A 21,899-nucleotide genomic window follows, 5' to 3' on the forward strand; every position below is an offset into this window, starting at 1 on the left:
ATTTTACGACCTTATTCTCGTAATGTTACGACTTTATTCTAGAAATAGAAAAAAAAATCTCTAGCCTGACCCTAATACCCCGTCGTAGTACTCTACTTTTTCCCTAGGAGTAAATTCCTAGATTTGTGAGAACGAAATACAACCCTACACTGCCATGTTAACTATCCAGCAATACAAATAATAGCAAACTTCAGCACATCTGAAGTTTAAGCTGGATATTTTGCTACCTGTATTGTGGGGGTGAACCCTAGGGTTCAGGCCACATTGAAGTCAGAAGAAATAAACCATTCTGCGAGGTGTAGAATGATAAGTGGCTCCATGCTTTGCTATGGTAGGCCCCAATAATAACAATAACTAGAAAAAGCTGTTTCGGAGAAACAGCAAAGTGGTAATGTTTTATTCTGCTGAATAAAAAAGAAATATTTGCCACAGAAACTGAATAAAGGAAAAAAAAAGTACAAACTAGCTGAAGAACATATGACAATGTGATAGGAAGTCATCACAAACTTCAAACTGCAGAAAACAATTGAATCATCTGAAGATTTTGTAGAATAGAATCATTTGGAAGAATAATGGCAGAAACACACTAATTTTTTAAAAGCAGAACATTTCTTGAAATTTGATAAACCAAAAGAAAAAGTCCAAAAGCATCTGTTTCCCTGGAAGTTGACCGAAGTTGAACTAAAAATATTCTTAAAAAGACAAAGTCCTTTGTAAAAGAAAAGAGCAAAATTTGCAAAATGTAAAGGATCTGTAAAATGCAAATAAAAATGAAAATAGGATTAGTGCCAAGTTTCATGTTTCCTCAAAAGAGGATGTGGCCATGGTGACGATGTAAAAAAGGAGAATTTTGAAAGATTTTGGTTTGAAAATTTACAGTTTTGAGGCCCCTGAATAACATAGCTGCACGGTCAAACCATAAATGATATCTAAAGCATAACTGTGAAAATCAGTCGGCTTTGAGGAACGATTGAACAAAATGAACTTGACCGTTGAATTGTGGAGAATCTGAGCTTTCCGACGATGTCTAACATGTCTATATTGGTAAACATATTACCAATGTAATTTTCATGCATTCTGAGTTATTAGCTGCAAACGCTTTAAAACATGACGCCAGCGACATAGTGGGTTTTGAGAGATTAAAGCAATTTTTGAATAAAGAAAATAAAAAAAAAAACAGTATTTGAAGCTTTGAACCTCTCTAAACTTAATATGTCATCTGAAAAAGTCATGAGTATGGCCAAACTGCAGAAAGACCAAGAAATGGCTGTCCACCTAAAGTGACAAACAAGGCAAGAAAATTAATTAGAGTAGCAGCTAAAAGCAATCAATAGAAAAGGTAGGAGAATATGTCAACAGCAAATTTCCTTGTCAACAGGGCAATATAGACTGTATGAAATAATGGTAAGAAGAAAGTCATGGTTGAAAGAAATATGCAAAAAAGTCCGATTTGCAGTTTGCAGACTTTTCTGACTTTTAAACTCTGCATAGTAAGAAAACAAAATCATTTTAGAAAATTGAAAATTAGTGGGAAATCGCCTTTGAGTCTGAAAATGACACAAAAAAAAGAGATCTGAACAAAAACGGAATTATTTGGATTAAACAAATTCATGCATAAGAATAGCCTTTGTACAAAGTAGCACTAGATCTGACTGAGAATATGTGTCTAGATTTTTGCTCATGCTCTCCATCTCGTCTGACTGAGCTCTAATAAAATGGAATGGATCAAATCTCGAGATGTGCTCAGCTGTTAGGTACATACACCCAAAGACCTGCAGATGTAATTTCGGGAACAATTGAGCCAACAAAATATTCTGAAGTTTTTGTTTATAATAAAGACCAAATGTAAAAAAGCTCTATAAGCTCTATATAAGCGCATGTCAAGGAGCATGTCCCTTTCTCACCTCCAAACAGCTTCTCTGCTTGCTCAGATGTGCTGGGAAAGCCATCCAGAACATAACCCTGGTTTCTGCATGGAGTGGACAGCAGCTTTTCCTTTAACAGCTGGATCTGCTCCTCTGAAACATCTGCGACACAAAAGGAGAGGTGTGACAGGGCCTTAGAATAAATTCCAACTCAGGATTTGGGAATAAAAGGACAATAGATCGTAGCTCAGCAGAAAACACATCTGTCAGATTACTGTGGTCTTTTAAAAACTATTACTATTTGCAATATTTTAAGAAATTTATTTATTTGGGTTCCACAGAGCATAGAGCACCAATTCTGAAAATTGGGGTCCCGAACCCGCATGGGGTCATGAAACGATTTTTGAGGGTCGCCAAATCATTTTGGAAAAAATATAAATGGGAAAAATGAATGTAGCTTCTGACTGGATATTAGAAATATGGCGAGTGGTTGGTCTCAAACAGGCAAAGAGGCAACAAACCTGTCCAGTGAGGTCACAGCATTTAAAAGAAAGCTGGAGTGGTACTGTAGGCTGTGTGAGTAGATGGGGGAAATGTTGAGGTCTTTACGGAGTTATGAGAAAACCATTCAAACTATGGAAGGAATTATTGTCTCTGACCTCAGGAGCCTGCGTTAAAGTTTCAATAAGTGTTCTCCAAAGTAAGACAGGCCGAAAAAGCACAAATGCACACAGCAGCCTTTTACCACCTTCACCCTGCATCATCTGTCACCAGAGCTGCAGGAAGCCCTGCTTGAACTCTCCCCTGATCGCACATTACAGAACGCTAATTCTCTGCATGCTAGCTGGAAGAGTTCTGGTTGCCAGTAGCAACAGAGTACGCTGCGCTGTCAAAAGGTACAACTGATGCATTTTTTCTATTTGCATCCACATATCTGTGCGAAAAGACTCTAATCACAACTCCTCAGACTTGAAAGTGATTTTCCACTTGGCTGTTTCTAACATAAAGCCAAGAAGCTGCTCTGTTCAAACAAGCGGGCAAAGCGTCACGTTAAATACCTGCAGAAAAACATGTTATTGTTCACATTTAACCTCCCTGAAACATGTTTAAAATGAAATGTGCTGTTTTCTAGTTTTCTTAAAGTTTAGCGCAGGTTGTTATCGTTTAATTTCATTAAAAAGAAAATAAAGTTTTGCTTTATTTGTTATCATTTCAAAATCAATGATGGGATTTAGTGACCATTGTCAGAACGTTAGTCTCTTTATTTTCTTCCAAAAAAATCCCAGTGTGTTTAAAAGTAAGATCGCAAACCGACCATTGGCATAGAGCACTGCAAAACATTAAAGAGTCTAGGAGTAAGCACTGGAGTCAAGCACATGAAATGATTCCATTTCTGGAAAAATATTAGTTTTTCCAACGTTTGGTAAACTGCCAGGTTTTTATCAAGTCCAAGGACCACAAAGGGTTTTTAAACTACATTCAGTTATCCGTTTGGTCAAACACTTGTGTTAGAAACATTCATCTATTAAGCTTGTATAACAATGAATCAGGGAAAATTTTGCATTAAAAGCATCCAACCATCATTTTCCAAGTTGTCCTTTAGGTGACTGAGCAGCTCCTCATCTTCTGCTGCTGGGTCCTCAGCATCTGGGTCAAGACTTTTCACAGCTTTGTCCTGATCATGGATAAAAACAGAGTTTGAGATTGTGGTCACCTTGAATTTAAACTATTGGTGAGACATGGCGGCTCACCAGCCGGGCGATGGCCTCAGAGATGGTGTCCTTCAGGGTAATGTGATGTAGTTTGTAGTGCTTACAGATCTGCATGGAGAATGTACTTTTTCCAACTGCAGGAGGACCTAGAATGCAAAGTCGGAGAGGCTGCAAAAAAGAAACAACAAAGCAGCTCAAGGACTACTCTACTAGAGAAACACTATATGGGTTTGAATCTGTGCTAAGAACCGACTAAAAGCCCGCGAGCCTGTCGATACTCCTCCACCACCAGCTCCACGTTTTCCACCAGTCCAAATTCACAATGCCAGTTGATGGAGAACAGGTTTCTGATGGTTTCTGCATCCATCCTTAGGTTGACCTGGAGGGAATGGATCTCCATGTCCTGTGAGGCAGAAATGAGTCAACAGCAGTGGTTCCGCTGCACATTAACATAGCAGCAGAATCTTTCACAGGACATCCCCACCACGTTTATTATTCATCACTGAAAAACTAATCTAAAAATAAGTAGAAATTTCTTTAAATAAATCATTAATTTTAAGCTAAAAAGTAAAATGATCTACCCATTGAATTACTAATTTCTTTTGAAACAAGATAAAATAAAACAGCTGAATGTGTTGCACTTCAAATAAGATCATTAAGTTTTTATTTTTGTGATTTAGAAAAAAAGAATCTTATTCCAGAGGGGTAAAGTGTCTTATTTACCTGTTAGAAATCAAGGGCAGGTAAATTTATTTCAAGAAAAATCAGCTTACTTAGATTTCAATTTGTGCAGAGTTAAATCAGAACATACACTGAAGTCCTCGATGAGGTAGATGTCCGCAAAAGGCCTTTTACGGATCTTTCCAGGTCCCAGAGCAGAGGAGACAGCCTGTATAGAGCATAAGCAAGCACTGTTTGGTTTCTTTGACTCTTTTACAGAGATTAAACTTTTTTTTTTCCCCCTCACCTTTACCAGTTCTTCAAAGCTGCTGTGAGATGAGTCCACCGCCAGCAGATAGTAAGGTCTAGGCTTATGTTCAATTACATTCTGAAGCACCCTGAGACACAGAGAAAAGACAGTTTATCAAAGTGATGACTATCTAGAGGCATGCATGTATGTCCACATCTGCTCAGGTGGATTACCTGGCCAAGTCTCTAATGTGGATGGTGGGAACAAAGTTTTTCCCATCTCCAAACACGGATATTTCAGCTTCTTTTCCCAGCCATGACTCCTAAAACATATTTTTTTCAAAGATCCAGTTATTTGTTTGTCTGTTTTAAAAAAGTCCAACAAGCCGTTTTTTGTAACCAGCCTTTTCTATAATAAGATTTTTCATGCATTTGAAGTTCAGCTGAGAAAGTCTTACAAGTGACCACTAGGGGCCATTGTTATTTCAGCAAAGCGTAAGTGTATCAGAGGTGGAGAATTGTTTAATGCTCTGTGAGAAGACCTTGAAGAAGTAGTGGAAGATATGTTCTCCCATTCCATACTGCAGGCCTGATGCCACCACATAGGTGGGGAAAACCTTCCGGTTCTGTGAACAGAGCCCATCCAACATAATCAGTCCAACTCGTCTGCAAGACGGAACCAAAACCTTACAGGTGAAATGTGAACGCACAGATTTTCCCATTTTCACCACCATCTTCTCCAAATCGATGTGCTGTTTGAACCTAGGATGTGGTCTCCTGCAGTAGAAAAAATCGTCACTTAAGGGGCGCTCTGGATCCTCCTGGTATTAGAAAGAAATACCTCTGAGCTCATAGTGTTTAACAAGGAACAAAAGTGAAACATAATAAGAAGGTAACTTACTGGATCCCGTAGTATAGTGGAGGCCCATGTCATCACAGTGGAGATGAGGATAAAGAGCTTGGGGCTGGAAAAATGCTCTATTTGATTATGGAGAGCTGTGAAGGAACCAGAGATGACTTTCTTTGGATATATTCATTATTTTATCAGCTACGATGCTAATTTGATTTAAAGCATGCTCTTATAGTGTCCTAAATGTTGCAGGTTTCAGGTTGGGACTTGCAAAAGTATTAACATCCGTTAAATTATATTATGTCACAAACTTCAAGGTAATGTTTTGATTAGAACCTACAGAAAGTAGTGAATTGAAGTAAAAGGATATGTTGTTTTAAAAATGTTCAACCCATACCAGTAAAAATCTGAATTACATAAAAAACTGTGGCACAATTATCTTGACTTAATAAAAAACATATTTTTCTTCTGCTGTTACAGCCAACCTACCAGCTTTGCACATCTAGATCCATGAAAAGTTCTTATGCTGCTGGAATGTAAACTTTTCTTCTAAAATCTCTTTTTATTTTGCCTAATCCATCTTTCCAAAAACTCTAATCTATTTACCAATGTCTGACAAAGAATGCTATACCCACAGAATGATATAGAGGGTGTTCAGGGATATGTGCAGTATCAGTTCAAAGCTTTGGACATTTCTCAATCTCTCAGTCATGCCTGTGTTATTGCTGACCCTATACGCTTTATTTTTCAGTCCGTATCCAGTTTGTTCACTAATTTTCTGTCACTAACCCCTAAGGTTTCCACAGAAGAGGTGCATTGTTTCCACCTCTGAAGACAATTGTGTTTTTTTATCAGTGTAAACACAGCTATTTAGATAAAACTACCATATATTTAAGAGCTGCATTATTCAAAAAATAGGCTAACCTGTCACAGAAATGAGTTAGGTTTGATTTTAGATAAATGTCAAAGTCCTTAAGAATTGGGAAGTGTAGAGAAATAAAGCAGTATAAACATGTTAATTTAGAGAGAAAATAGTGCTGACAAGATTAAGTGGATTAGTGGCACCTTGGCAGAATATTCCAGTGCTATTTAACCAGAATAAAAACATAAATTGTTGTGAATGAATGCAGTTCTTTTTATTGAGATGATAATAAACTCTTTTCAAAAAAATCTTAAATATTCAAAGTTTAACATGATTACTTACTTTTTTTTTTTTGTTTGTTTGTTTTCAATTCACAAAATATAGGATATTGCTCTAACAACTGCATAACTAACCATTAAACAATATTCATTAGAGAAAATAGAATTAGGTTTAAGGTTAAGATTACATTCATGAAACCGCATTACTATCTATTGTAGGTTACCTGTGACAGCCCAGGTAGCTTCCTCCACCTGTTCAGCATCCTGACTGATGTTGTAGATAACAATGTGACACTCCATAAGCTTTGAAAGCAGTTGTTCTCTATCAGGATGCTTAAGAAAGACAGAATAAAGACAGAAGCAGTTAATTTCCCATTAAACCATTTTATAAGGTAGCTCTGGGTGAAATCACTCACATAATATTCCTCCAGGATGTACGATCTGGGCTCATTGGATGGGGCACAGACAGTTCCAACCACCTGGAAGACTTGACCGGGGTGGAGCAGTTCCCTTTCATTCTGCTTCTCCTCCTCCTCATCCTCATCCTCATCATCATCATCATCTTGATCGTTATTTGAGACCATCTCCATGCTCTTACATAGGAACTGTACAACACAGAACAATGACATAGCAGAAAAGACGCCTATAGCAAATGGAACATTCGATAAACAATTAATTAAATTAGGTTTGTAGATGCTTTGATGAAGAGTTTGGTAATGAAGTAGACTTACTATGTTAGATTTACGTAAATATTTTAGAGAACAAAAAATATAAATATATTTTACTTTTAACTCTATTTAAGAGATATTTTTTAACTATCTGTTTGGCCTCTTAATCAAGTCAGGCCAAAGTACCACATTAGGAAAAACTGTATTCTATGCAGACATTATCGATTTATACAAATGCTTTGTATAAGTATTGGTGGCACATAAGTTAACCAATCAAAGTATTGGTTTCAAATTTTTGTCTTGTGCGTCAATTTTCTATTTGAAAAAACCTAATTTATGTTTTTAACCTTATTTTATTATTTTTATTGTGTATCTTGCTGAAATTTCTGAAAAAGAAATTACTTTCCCCAAATACTTGTTCAAGATTCATCAACTAAATAACTGAATATGAAGAAAATTATTTTAAAATCAATTTAAGGCAGGGACGTGCACAAATAGACACTCGGTAGTGCTAGACCGCCTGCCCCTTTCCCCTCTGGACAAAAAAAGTGCCCTCCTGCAATGTTTTGGGGGTTTTTTGTCTTCTTTTTTTAAGTCTTTGGCCCAAAATAAAATTTATGAATTTAAAGCCCCTTAAACCTAGAGTCTAGATTTTTATTAATACTTTACTCATGTCTTTTTAAACAAAATTACAGCACACAAGTTACATTTTGCCAGTTAAACATTTCATTTAAAAGCAAACATAAGGCCAAATGATGGGTATTCATAAAAATAACTTTAATAACGTTCTATAAAATTAAAGTGTGGCATTAAGATAAAGTTACAATTTCTGTGTTTATTAAAAGCCATCTTGGACTGCAAGTATGTACAATTTTCATAAAATAACTGTATTGGCCCCCAATCTGAACAGGAAATTAAGATTATTTTAGATTGGAATGAGAGTGTTTAACCTTAAATTAGGATTATTACAAATGATGCACCTGAAATAAGATAATGGAGTAGCTTTCATTCATATTTTTAATGTTAATCTTAGTTAATATTCAAATTGCACTATATACCAACTCAAATAAAGTGAAAATAAACTTAAAGGAATTCTAGGATCCTGGAAAACTACCTGACAAACTTTGAGCAAGTGAATACATATTTATGGAAGATATTTATGACTGTAGGAAATAACACAATTATAACCAATCCATCCTGAGGCACTTAGTAAATCATATGAACCTCTGTATTATTGGATTTTAAATGGTTCTTTATTTAATTGATGCCAATTTGTTATTTCTGCCCATGCACTGCGGAACGTCATTAAAGGTCAGCATCAGACTGTTTGGCTGTTGGCGGTTACCTGCGACCTATAAGGTGCCCTTTTTCCAACCTGAGTACCTGTCCCCAAAAATACAGTACCTGTCCACGCCACTGATTGAAGGTAAACTTCAGCGCTGTATGCGGATTAAAAAAGCGGTCCGAGGTACACGCCTACTTGCTACTCACAACAGTCACGCTTCTCAAGTTTTTTTTTTTTTTTTCTACAGTGCAACGATTGTAAGATTCTTCGGTATATGTGATTAACGAAATCAAATAAAGCAACTTTACAGTCCAAAAATACCTCAGCGATGTTGCTGGAAGAGTAGGAGTCGATGTTGTTGAGAAAAACCCGCTTAGGGATTAGTTTGCGCTTCAGCACCTGAGACTCCGCCATGTTTCCAGTAGACGTTGGAGGTGGTTCGTTACTATGGCAACGATAAAGCCAAAAAGAAAAGGAGCTTCTACAACCAGCTCAGGAAGTGATAGTGACAAGAAGTTAGACTTCCTTGGTTTGGTAAATCATTAGAAATACATTTAATCTTTAAATAAACTTTAAATAAACTAGGTCAGTGCATCTCTGCAGTACAAGTGCAATAACCCAAAGTCAACTACTGTTTAGACTTAGATTTGTTTTGTGATTTTGTGTACACAACTGTTAACAAAAAGACATTTCGTTTAAAACAGCTCTAGACAATTTCATTATTTTTAAAGTGCAGCCTTGCAAACAGAAATAAATACATCAAAAAAGTAATCTAAACATATGACTGTATATTTACAGTACAAACAGTATGTTTTTTTTTTTACTCCTCCCTTAGGTCTCTATATTCCAGGACATTTAAACTTTTTATGTTTTTTTGTACTATTTACACTCTTTATATTGTCTGTTGGATTTTTATATTTAATGGCATCTTGCTTTAACTCTTTGTATATAAGCTACTGAAACCAGAATCTCCCTGAAGGAGTAATCCCAAGGGATAAATACAGTTGCATAGGTCCTCTTTAAAGATCTTAGGTTTGATGGGGCAAAATAACCTATTAACTTAATCTTATATTGAAGGAATATATACAAACTAAAGCTTGGTTTTGAATCAGTGACCATGCAGGAATGGATGGATTTGAGATTTCTTAATGAATTTGGTGAGCAAAAAAAACAGGAAATAAATTGAAGTGGCATTTAAGAAATGCTTAAAGATTCTTTTTTATTCTCCAATCACAGCTTTTCATATTTACAAAAACTCAGGAGAAAAAAAGCTCTTCAAACACAGACAGTAAAACCAGATAAATTCATTCATCTGGGATAAAAATAGACTCCTCACATTCATTTTCCACTCATGGTAATACAGTTGATAAAAAATGTTCCCTAAAAAGCTTGAAGAGTTTTCTTCATGTGTTCCCTGGTAGATTAAAACATTCAGTCTTTAACAATCAATTATTAAAAAAAACACACAAAAACAATCAGTAAAACAGTGCTTAATTAATCAGGTAGTAAATCTGAAGGCTTCAATTTACTTTTCATCAACATGTCGTTTCTGCTGTCTACATTTGTACAGCATATATAAAGTGTCCAAAGCTTTTTATTGTTCGTCTTTACTCTGCAAACACATAAAAGTTATCAAACTGAGCCAGTTCAAATGCGCTTGTTCCAATAGCTGCCCAGCCGTTTTTTGGTGAAGACACTCCAGAGATTTTCCACAGCGGCTGTCCATCAAGCATTCCGGATGCGTACTGACCCTGCCACACACACAAAAAAAAAAAAAAGAAAACATGGAAAGATTGCAGCATATAGTATTTGTTTTAAAACCATCGTTCTAAACAGTTTCTCACCTCTACAAAGAGGGATAATTTGTACCACATAAATTCTCCAGTTCCTGATGCTCCCTCTGCCAGCACCATCTTACTAGCTGTTAAGACAAAAATCAAAAACATATTTAAATCACAGCCTCTAGATTTCGTAGCTTTTCTGCAGTGACAAAACACACTGACCCAAATCGTTGGTAACCCTGTATGTTCCATTGGCAAACACCCAGAAGAAGATTCCTTTAGCGCTGCGAATTGATTCGCCTCCTTTATCCACCCTGGCAGCCACAAACACACCGCCGCTCTTTACGTTCTCCATGAAAACATCACAGGAGACAGTCAGATTTTGCCTGTCACACAAACATCAGTGAGTTAATTTTTCAACTGTAATGTTTCCAGAGCAGCACCTGTGATTTAAACCCTGACTTACCACTGAAAGTCTCCGATGACGCTGATCGTTTGATCGGCGTCTGCTGCCCAGGTGACTGGCCTTTCAGTTACGACCTGCCGTAGCGTGAAGGTGTGAGGTCCAGGGTCTGTCAGGTTAATGTAGTACTCAAACACCCCGGTTTGGTCGGCGAAGTTAGGGGCCTCAGAGAACGGAGGGTTTCCTGCAAAAGCACAACTTTTAAAAGGCCTGGAAATATCTTAAATTCATGCAGCAAATGTTAAAATAAGTGATAAAAAAGCAAAAATATGATTTCAGATTAGTTCTTTACTTTCAAATGCAAATCGGATTTACAAGTTACTTCAAGGTAGTCAATTTACATCCTGATTTAGGGAGTGGCGGCCTGGTGGTTAGGGCATAGGGTTTGGAATCACGAGGTTCTGAGTTCGAGTCCCACTCCCACAGACTGCCACTTCGGATCTCTGAGCAAGACCCTTAATCCCAAACTAACATCGTGGGGGCCCCCATGATGGAAGCCTACTGTTTTCAAGAGGGATGACTTAAATGCGGCAGTAAATTTCTCTAATGTGAGATCAATAAACTTTAATAAAAATTATTATTAGATCACAAATTTGTGTTTAATAATTATATATATATATATGTATATATATATATATATATATATACACATTTATTTATTTTATGCCTCCAGAAACCTTAGTTTTCTTTTTGATTATTATTTTTTTTTTTTTTTTATTACAGACAAATATTTTGCTGGTTTGGGTTTTCTTTCCAAAAAAATATGCAAATAATATTAAAATACCATATTAAATAAAGTTAAACCTTAAAAGGTATAGTGGAGCATTTTCTTTTTCTGGGTGGATCATCAAAATAAGTGGTCCTCCTAATTGTCAATCATCCTAGTAATATGTTTACAATATGTTAATGTTTACGTGCTCTTCCCCAGTTAGCCGTCTCTTTCTGCCATGCACACTTTTATGTGCAGAGCTACGGTTTCAGACAGTCATTGAAGCTCACCTTTCTCACCGAGGTTCTTTGAAAATGACTAAGGGACGTAAGAGAAGAGAAAAAGTGTCTACAGAGTGTATTAGAAGAAAATAAAGGCCTCACAAGAGGCAGATATATCCCAGAATGCTTTGCATGGAGAGCTCTCCTCGCAAAGCATTATGGGATTTACTGTCGCAATAGGCTGTCGCTACCTGACAGCAGCAACTGATAACAAAGATGACGCCGGCACCGCACAGTGGACCAACAGGAAAGTGATCATCTGTCCGAACAGTTAGTTCGCTCAGTTCACTATATAGTGATTGAGGGATTTAGTGTGGACGTTCAGACACAGTAGGCTTGTATGAGTTATGAAAACAGCAACTTTCAAAAAATGGGCTATGATGTGTTTAATAGGCGTTTCCTCTTGGGAGCGGGTACACGGTTGTACATGTGCATTTTTTTTTAAGTGGAGAGGGTTGGTCTTTTAAAAATTTCATGAAAATCCTCCACAATAGCTTTAATAATTGGAAAAAAAATTCCTTTTTCCATTCTTTTAAAATGAAAGAAAAGCTAAAACCATTGAAATATGTGTTTAAATCCAAAATATATATGAAAAGCAAACAAACTGCTTTAGTTTAGGCATAGTTTTTTACGCCCAGACATTTTTTGTGAGAAATATTCTTCATATCAAGAAGTAAAATATATCTTATGTTGAATATAAAACAATTTTATTTTTAGGGTAGCTTTGGTCGATCGGCTATGATATTCCTTGATCAAAACATGAAGCAATGTAGAAAATACAATAAAATAAAAAAGTAATATAAACAATAAAAAACATGAATTAGTTAATACAAAATTTTAATATTTCTCACACATAAAAAAGAAAAGAGTAACATTTCAGGTGAAATTAATTAAAATCCAACACCCTAGAAAAAAAAAACAAAAAAAAAACATAAAATTGAAAACAAATAAAAAATAGTTTGTCCAATAATTTGTTCATGAAATGCTTTACTTTTCAACTTTTAACCACATCCCCGCCTCTGGAACTCTCTACCGCCCTTATTTAGAAACACGGACTCACTTCTCCATTTCAAATCAAAACTCATCTATTTAAAATTGCCTATTCTGTTTAATATTAATCTCCCTTTTCCAGTTTTTGTAATTTTTTTTAATTTTATTTATTCCGTGTTTCTCCCATTGTGTCTTTATCTTTTGTACAGTGACCTTGAGTGTCCAGAAAGGCGCCTTTTAAATTTTATTTTTATTCATATTTATTATTAAAGACATTTTCCATTTTTCAACGTTTCCTGCATATACATTGCTCTCGGCATCAGCTTCTCTGACATATTACTTGATAACATTTTAAGACAGATGAATTTCAGAGTGATTTCGTACTTACGAACATCAAAGTCGTCCTTGTAGACTTTAGGGAAGCGAGCGGAGGGTGGCGGCTGAGGGAAACTTCCTTTCTGGCCCGTCCTGATGGTGGTAAGAGTATAGATTTCATCTTCAGCCAGATTCAGATTAAACAATCCATCTTTAAGCTGAAAGGGGCAGAAACATTTCTGGTTATAGACTGCTCCCAACATTCCTTTCTTTACATCTTTAAAAGTTTGTGGTTCTTAACCTTCAAAGGAGTCAGTTTCTCAAACAGCGAATGCTTCTTCGCCTTGAAGTCAAACTGTGACCGCCACACCTGCAACTCTTTGATTGAAGCCTTGGAGGAAGAAAGCAGCAGCGAGTAAAAGCAGAGAGTTTCACCAGACACACGAGGAGCTCATTAAAACTTACAAAGGATCCTTTCAGCTGAAAAGTTGCATTCTGGGACGTGACGTTGAATGGAAGGAGAGGCGGTCTGATGCAGATGGAGTGATTGTGAGTCTGAGGAAGAAAGACATGATTCATCATCTGTTTTCATCCCTCTTCTCTCTTTGCTCTCTATTCTGAGCATCATACATGCATGGTGTAAATGCCAAAGAATAGCAACCAACGCACCATGGTTTCTATGACAACAGTCAGGTTTCCGTTCCCGTCAGTCAGGGCCACGTAACTTCCTCCCTGAGTCAAATGTCCTACTGTCTGCAGGTATGTCCATCCAGGCTGAATGAACTGTGTGCTGTGGGCTGCAAGCAAACAAAACAGGAAAGCTAGAATGACTTCTGGGCTGGAGTTCCAGATGTTTCATCATCCAAAACCCAGAATTTTTTCAAGAAGCGGATGCCCCAAAATTAAAAAAACTAACCTAATCAAATAAAAGCTTCATATTTGATCTAGTGCTAGGCCTAATCAGTTATTAGCAGCACAGATGGTGTTGAAACAGTGTTTTCTGAAGGAGGAGGAAAACATATTTGGACACAGCAGGGAAGCCCCTGTAGACCAAGATGCTAGAAATGATGGACAGTGTTTAAAACCACTAAGTCAACCACATTTCTATGGAAACATTTAAAAAGGAATGCTAGAAAAATTAGGAATAACATTAACCTAAGAAACATTTTGAGAGAAGATCATGTATAAAAGTTATTAATGACAAAAAGCATAAAAATTACATCTTTTTTAAAAGGTGACACAGACCTGTGATCCAGATCGGAGACTCCACCACATAGTTTCCGCTCCAAGGTTCCTGCGCTGTCATCAGCCCATCTCTACCAAACGGCAGCTCCTCATAGTAACTAGCCACCAGGTTCCAGGCGATGGTTCTGCAGAACACAAGAGTTTATTCATTTCCACAAAGAGGGAAGAACAGTGAAGGTCAGCTGTTAAAAAACTTTCTTATACAAAACTTGATAGTTTAAGATTAGTAACAAAAAAACCCACATCATTGTTTGGGGTAAAAGTAACCTGCAGATAAATAGTAAGGAATATAATGTACCAGGAGCTGCTGTGGTTTCTCTTTGAACTAAAGCTGCAACTAATGATTATTTTGCAAATTGATTAATCTGTCACATTTTTTTATAGTAATAATCAGATAGCAAAAGGTTCCTTAAAGAATACTTTTTAAGAAATAAAACCAGCTCAAACTAAAACATTTTCACTTGTGAAATTCCTTTTTTTTTGTCTTAAAGGTATAGTGGAGGATGCCCTTTTTCCGGGCGGAGCAGACGAGCTCCTTCAGCAGAAGACTCCTCCTACCCAGATGCACCACAGAGCGACACAGGAAATCATTCTTACCTGTGGTCATCAATCTATATAACGCCTCCTATGCACGCCAAGTATCACTTTACTTGGATTTATCACTTTACTTGGATTTAGTTTTCACATATGCATATATATATATATATATATATATATATATACAGCAGAGCTATATGTGTATATATTTTATCTCTTTTTATTCTTATTTTTTATCTTTATTATATTGTATAGTTGGATGTGTGTATATATTATATAAAACTGTAACTGGAGCGTGTAACAAAAGTAATTTCCTTCTGGGATTATTAAAGTATTTCTGATTCTGATCATCTAAATAAGTCATCCTCCTAATTGTCAATCATTGTAGTGATATATTTACGTAAGGTCGTCCTACATGCTATCTTTTCTGCGCATGCGCACGTTCAGGCCTATATCTGTGGTGAGCTACAATTTCGGACAGTCATTGAAGCTCACCTTTCTCACTTTCTCTTTGAAAGTTACCGAGGGACGTAAGAGGAAAAGTGTCTACGAAGTGCGAGAGAAGAAAAGAAAGGTATCAGACGAGGCAGATATATCTAAGAATGCTTTTTGCGGAGACCTCTCCTCGCAAAGCATTATGGGATTTGCTGTCACAGGGTCCCGCTGTCGCCACAGGCTGTCGCTACCTGACAGCGGCAACTGATAAAGATGGCGCCAGCACCGCGTGGAGTAGGGGGTACGTGAACAACAGGGAGCAAAAAGCAGTGATTATTTGTTGGAACTGAGTTTGCTATAAAGTCTAATATATTTTTCCCGCTCTATATGGTGATTGAGGGATTTAGGGGTTTGGGCGGACGTTTGCACACAGTAAGCTTGTATGAATTATGAGAACAGCAACTTTTAAAACAGAGTGTGCACGAGCAGAAATGGGCTTGCGCATGCTCTTGCGCACAGGGTACAGGGTTGTGCATGTGAATTTTTTTTTTTTTTTGCTAAAATCCTTTAAATCCTTTTAGATGCAATGCATATCTTTGAAGTATCATCTCCTTACGCAGTCATTTGTCCATTGATGTAGTTCTGGTTTAGGATACGCGCCCAGCAGCCTCCTCCCACCTCGCTGTTAAAGGTGCTGTAGTCCTCTGATGACCACAGCCTTTTCTGGGTCTTCAGGGCCTGTGGCACTGTGGTGGTTCCTGGATAATGTGCCCTGTTTCAGAACAAACAAGGTTAAGGTCAGCAAGATAAAAAAAAAATAAAAATCAAACAAAAGAAATAAGAATAAAAACAGTCAAGATAATTTACAACAAAAACACTTTCTGTAAAATGAAAAAGTATGAGGAGAATCTCATTGTAGCATTCCACAGATATCTCGTTCATGTCGGCATGTACATGTGGGGTTACTTAGTGCAGTCCCTGAAGTTGATGTGCTGCAGCAAATCGGACTACAGCCTACCCTATCACGTCTACGGCGCTGCTGAGCTCTGGGTCGAGCGTCAGCGACAGGGTAATGGGCTCCCACAGGTTATCGCTGGCTACAATCCGCACCGACTCCAGACCCTTCTTATCCAGAGTGTACCGCAGAAGCTGGTGGAGTCACACATGGAGAGCAGAGAGACATTCACACCTCGCTCAGTTTGAAAGATTTGCTGCTGGCATGGAAAACTCATCTGATTTTATAGGGGAAACAAATCCTCAAAACTATAGGTAAAATTGCCAAGAATCTGCACTCAGCACAACTCAGTGAGTGATTATTTAGACCCCTAGAGTGGATGTGGAAAATAAAGTATAATAAACTCAACTTTTATTGCATCAGTAAAATTTCCCCCCAAAGCATTTAAAAAAAGTACCTAAATTTGCTGCAGAAAAAAAATTAAAATAAACTGTAACTTTCAACCTATGACTAAGTATAACAATGCAATGAGGAGGAGATTTCTCTAGGCTCCTAAAGATGGGAAAGACATTTATGCAGGTTATATAATTAATTAATATCCGCCACAGTCTACAGCCAGAGCAATAACTAAAACTGACTCTGTGACAAAGTTTAACAAGGAGCTGGATTGATTCAACTACAATTAATTTCCAGATCTTCTATGTATAGATTAACATCAAATCTAAATCCACCAACTGCTGCTATCAATTGTCCTTCTAGCTCTTCTGTAATGTGGTTCTTTTTAGTCTATCTATAAATGTATTAAAAGTTTTCCATGACTGCAGCAAACACAGAATATTCAGTCTGGGTTAATTCTCACAGTCGAGCAGAAGAACAGCCACCGACATTAAGCTGAGCGGGTGGAATCTCAGAAACCAAACCCCCAGAAACAACGTTTTTTCCTCCAGGTTTCAGAATTTAGCCAACCAATTGAGTTCACCTGCACGCATTCTGGACAGATGAGTCTACAGGAGGACTTGGTCAATACTTACCCAATCACCTGAACAGAGTCGTTAAGGTGTGGGTCAGTGATCATAGATTTAGCGATGCTCCAGTCTCCGTCTGCGGCAATGATGCCGACGTCGGTCAGACCGACTTTATCCAGCATTTTCCGCAGAACCTTGGTGACAAAAAGACGCTCTCAGAAGAATCTCACTAACATCTCAGCTCATTGTGAGTGGCTGTTCTTCCCATATGAGTGACTGTGGATCAGACTCAAGGACATCCATACATGCATACCTTGATGTACTTGGAATTAAAATCCCTTTCATTCCAGATCTAAACACGAAAAGAAGAAAATATAAACATATATATTAAGGCAAGCATTATTTTTTGCAAAAACAAAAGGTTCTTTTTCCCCCTTCAAATATCAAATCACAAAATATGACCAATATAAAAAATGCGAATAGGAGTGAGTGAGAAAATCTGATTAACTTTTAGAAATTGATCCACTTTCAAGAAAATGATACCTTCTAAAAATTTACAAAACAAAATAATTAAAATCTAAAGTGCATATGGACAGAATCATGATCTCAATCACTGGAGCACACAATGTTCACCCCTTACACCCATCATAGACAACAACTTTCACCCCCTGCACCAGACTGCAGAGGAGCCAAGCGACTCTTTTACACCCTGCATGTAAAATGGAGCACTACCGCAGGTCATTCATCCCTGCTGCAACCACTCTACAATGTGACACTAAAATGGCTACCGGTACATCTTGTGCAATGCATAATGTGCAATTTACTATTTAATACCCTGTTTATTTATATTTGATACCAAGTGCAACAGCTATATATATATATAAATATCCATCTATAGAAATACTGATGTAAATACCCTGTGAATAGCCCTGTATAATAATTCTGCTAAATAAGACACTTCAGCTACATACATACAGACTTGGTTTTTGTGCTTATCTTTTTCAGATTCAGTAAAAGTACAGAACTTTTCTATCTTTGTAAAAAATTAAAAATTAAAAAAATATATTTTTCGACTGAAATTGATTGAAATTGCTTACTGTACTGCTGGGACTATAACCTGATTAAAAAAATAAAATAAAAAAACAATCACTGTAACCGACACAGCAGAAGGCCTTGTTATGATCGGCCCTTTTTCAGGGAGAGAGGTGAATAACAAAAACTAATTATCTAACAATTATCAGCTTAACTGTTATTGGCGAAGTCCTACCTCTGAAGCAACAAATCGGTAATAAAATAAATCAATAAATGCCTCCTTGCTTTGATTCAGCATATAGATTAGTTTAAACAATAGGTAGAGAGGAAGGGTTTAGGCAGAAGGGCTCCATCTTAGCAACAGTTGCCTCCAATGAAGAGAATGCAGCATTAAACATTTGTCTGAAAACCTCCGGCCATGACTGGATATCAGGAATACTCACCCCAATATACTGAATGTCCAAGTCATGGTACTCCTTGGCTCCCAGGATCCAGTTCACCACGTATGCAGCAGTAATGTCAGGGTAGTCATAGGGCCAGTTCTCCCCATGGCCGACCCAGCCAGGGAAAGCCCAGGGCAAAGCTGCACCAACAAACTGTTTTAGCATGTAGTAACAAACTTGATATTCATATCCTAGTCATAAATCTATTTCTTTCAGTGTCCAGGTTAGTAAGATTCAGAGAACATTCCCACCTATAAGTGTTATGTTTGGGTTCCTCTTCTTAGCCTCCTTCATCAGCCACCACTCGTAGCCTCTGAAGTAGTTCTGATCATTCTCATAGTGCATGTGTGAGGGCTCTGTCCCATCTGATGAATCAAACATTGGAAGAAAAAAAAAAGAAAACGTGGTCATTCCAATTGTTATTTTGAGCAATAAACTGTGTGCGATCTGTGCCGATGTTTAATGTTTCACCTGTAGTCTGAGCATCTCCACCGATCTCAACCTTCAGAATATGTAAAGAGGCTCCAAAGTTTGGCTGTAGTAACAAAAAATGATAAAAAAAATAAAAATAAAAATTCAATCCTGGACAAATCAGAGCCCAGCTTTGTCCAGGACATGGTTAGAGCTCATAAGCAAACACCACAACGGAAAGAATGTACTTTAGTTAAATGCATGAATGAAATTTTGATTTCAGAAGTGGGGGGAACGCAAGTATTTTTAATATAACTAACTTAAAGGTATTTGACCATCCAATCACAGACCCGATTCAGTGGAGCATTAGACGTTTGTAAAGTGAGCTTCTCAGGAGTGACAGCAGTGACAACCAATCAGACAAGCTCATCTAAAATCAGGGAACTGGGCTTAAGCTTTAGATGCAGTTTTCCGCTGGGTCCTAGTGCTCGACGAGTGTCTGTGTACTGTAGCGTAAACATTGTTTTAAGACAGTAAAACATGCAGGGGAACAAAACGGACATTTGAAAAAGTGCAGGGGACATGTTCCCCCCTAGCCTCGTGAGACCATCCTGATCTCGCGAGCTTTCAAGATTTCACTCGCTAATCAGTCTGGAGACTCTCCTTTGAAGAAAATTTGAAGCCGTTCACCAAACGAACGTCCAATCAGCGTTGGCTTTGAGGCGGGTTGAGGTGTGACGCAACGAGAAGCGCGACAGTTCAGTCTAAAGAACATGGCGGCTTCAGCCGATGAAACTAGCGTTAGCGTGGCTATCGAGCAAGTTTTATCGGAATTACAGAGTATTTCTTCACTGAAAGAAGAGCAAAACACTGCTCTGGAGGCTTTTCTCAGAGGAAAAGATGTTTTTGCTCTTCTCCCGACTGAGAGTTGGCAAGAGTAGCCTGGCTGTTAGTACGTCATATGCTTCGTTGATCTGATTGGTTTATTTGGCCCGTCTATCACCAACATAGGCCAATCAGCTAACCAGTATTTTCGCCCCTTCTCAAAATTACTTCAACGGAAGGTTTCCAGATGGATATGCGGAGCAAATCCATCTGACGATGTCTGCTTAGTTCCCCCCATCCCCCCCCCCAAAGAAATTACGTCCGTGGTTAAATGAGTTGCCTCTGCTAACAAACTGAACATGTGTCATCGCTGGGTCTTTCAGCACGATAATGATCCAGAACACATGGATACAATAACGCAGAGATGTTCCACCAAATAACAAATGTGCTGTTTTCCAGGCCATTCTAAAAGGGTTAACTGAAGAGAAAAAAATAGCCATCCATCCATCCATCCATTTTCAAACACGCTTAATCCCAAGTCGGGTCGCGAGGGGTGCTGGTGCCTATCTCCAGCTGTCAATGGGCGAGAGGCGGACACCCTGGACAGGTCGCCAGTCCATCACAGGGCAACACAGAGACAAACAGGGCGAACAACCATTTACACACACACTCACACCTAAAGAGAATTTAGAGAAGCCAATTACCGGTAACCCAACAGTCATGTTTTTGGACTGTGGGGGGAAGCGGGGTACCCGGAGAGAACCCACGCATGCTCAGGGAGAACATGCAAACTCCACGCAGAAAGACCCCAGGCCGGGAATCGAACCCAGAACATTGTTGCTGCAGAATTGATATATTTGTATATGCTCTGTTTTGCCTTTAGTAACTTTTCTTTTCATTTCAATATTCTAGACAAATACTTTTTCAAAGGTTTAAGAACTTTATATAAAGAAAAGTAAAACAAAGACCTGACTTTGGATGGAGCAGCACATTTTGAAGCAATGCACATAACCTGTTATATTGATCCTTCCTGCAGCCTGGCCCCTCAGTCTCACCTTAAACAGGTAGTCCAGGATCTGGCTCCGATACGGCTCGGCATAGTTTACCAGTAATCGGGATGTGGCCTTGAAGACAAACCAAAGCTGATCGGTGGTAGTTAAAGGAAGCAGGAAGCTGCAGATAGAAGCTGAGCTGAACTCACCCCTCCACCGCTCAACCCTCCGATCCCGTCAAAAGTCCTGCCCAGGCCGCCCTCATCTGAGAGCGGGTATATCTGCCCGGACAGAGGGCGCACAGGGAGGGAGAGGATGCCCACTGTGGATAGAAACACCCAGAACACCCGGTGATCCATGATGTGTGTCCCGGTTATGAGCTGCCCTCTGTCATATGCGGGCTTCCGGGTTCTGCTTAGTCACATGATTGCAGCGAGTCACGTGCTGAACCCAGCAGGTGAGGCGCACGTGGTGTTCAGTGTTTATGATCTAAATAACAGTGTTCAAGACTAAAAGAAAAACTCGATCTAGAAATATTTAAGTAAAAATATAATATGGATATCTCCCACTGGGACTGGACTCTAGTTGCTTTATTTTTACTTTTTTTTCCCTTGAAAGTATGCAGAGACACCCCACAAGACACCAAGTAATGGGGTCGCAAGATGGTGCTGTTTGTTGATGTATTTATTTATTTATTTATTTATTTATTTATTTATTTATTTATTTATTTATTTATTTATCTAATACATTTTTCAAATATAAATAAATAAATAAATAAATTGTAAAATGCACTTTTAAATTTGGATGCAGGTCCAGCAGATTCCACAACAGTTTCTTCCCCCCTGCCATTAAACTGCTGAATGGTTTGTATTGTATTTTATTATATTTATTATATTTTATCATTATAAAAAAAGTTAGAACTGTAAATTTACAGTCATATGTTTATATTACTGGTTTTATATATTAATTTATTTATTTACTTTTTTTTTTCAAGGCTGAATTTTTTAAATAAGATGAAATTGTCTAAATACACACACATACATACATATATATATATATATATATATATATATATATATATATATATATAT

At 37.8% G+C, this 21,899-nt stretch overlaps 2 protein-coding genes across 3 annotated transcripts in view; both read right to left on the reverse strand.

The window, feature by feature from the left end:
* Positions 1-8,843, reverse strand: part of LOC107095228 (adenylate kinase 7-like) — a 16,425-nt gene extending 7,582 nt beyond the window's left edge. Inside the window, exons 1-13 of the mRNA XM_015391230.1 lie at positions 8,751-8,843; positions 6,893-7,081; positions 6,701-6,809; positions 5,388-5,482; positions 5,197-5,307; positions 5,029-5,112; positions 4,721-4,809; positions 4,545-4,635; positions 4,389-4,466; positions 3,831-3,980; positions 3,617-3,745; positions 3,444-3,540; positions 1,905-2,027 (exon numbers count right to left, since the gene is read on the reverse strand). Of these exons, the coding sequence (XP_015246716.1) occupies positions 1,905-2,027; positions 3,444-3,540; positions 3,617-3,745; positions 3,831-3,980; positions 4,389-4,466; positions 4,545-4,635; positions 4,721-4,809; positions 5,029-5,112; positions 5,197-5,307; positions 5,388-5,482; positions 6,701-6,809; positions 6,893-7,081; positions 8,751-8,843 (1,438 nt within the window). The remainder of the gene's footprint in view (positions 1-1,904; positions 2,028-3,443; positions 3,541-3,616; positions 3,746-3,830; positions 3,981-4,388; positions 4,467-4,544; positions 4,636-4,720; positions 4,810-5,028; positions 5,113-5,196; positions 5,308-5,387; positions 5,483-6,700; positions 6,810-6,892; positions 7,082-8,750) is intronic.
* A 777-nt stretch (positions 8,844-9,620) lies between these two features.
* On the reverse strand, positions 9,621-21,216 carry galc (galactosylceramidase). Of its 2 annotated transcripts, none has more exons than XM_015391228.1 (17): positions 21,018-21,216; positions 20,872-20,940; positions 19,052-19,115; positions 18,832-18,945; positions 18,581-18,720; positions 17,419-17,457; positions 16,204-16,334; positions 15,802-15,957; positions 14,214-14,338; positions 13,638-13,765; positions 13,434-13,523; positions 13,270-13,359; positions 13,042-13,186; positions 10,677-10,857; positions 10,433-10,596; positions 10,274-10,350; positions 9,621-10,180 (listed from the first exon to the last, which is right to left on the reverse strand). In XM_015391228.1, the coding sequence occupies exons 1-17, from the start codon at positions 21,165-21,167 to the stop codon at positions 10,037-10,039; spliced, it is 2,007 nt and encodes a 668-aa protein (XP_015246714.1). In that variant the 5' UTR covers positions 21,168-21,216; the 3' UTR covers positions 9,621-10,036. The 2 variants fall into 2 exon arrangements, with proteins under 2 accessions (XP_015246714.1, XP_015246715.1); XM_015391229.1 differs by lacking the exon at positions 16,204-16,334 and adding an exon at positions 17,172-17,299.
* Between the last annotated feature and the right edge of the window lie 683 nt (positions 21,217-21,899).

The sequence above is a fragment of the Cyprinodon variegatus genome, unplaced genomic scaffold, assembly GCF_000732505.1.
Source record: "Cyprinodon variegatus isolate N-32 unplaced genomic scaffold, C_variegatus-1.0 Scaffold532, whole genome shotgun sequence".
In the NCBI taxonomy this organism is placed as follows: domain Eukaryota; kingdom Metazoa; phylum Chordata; class Actinopteri; order Cyprinodontiformes; family Cyprinodontidae; genus Cyprinodon; species Cyprinodon variegatus.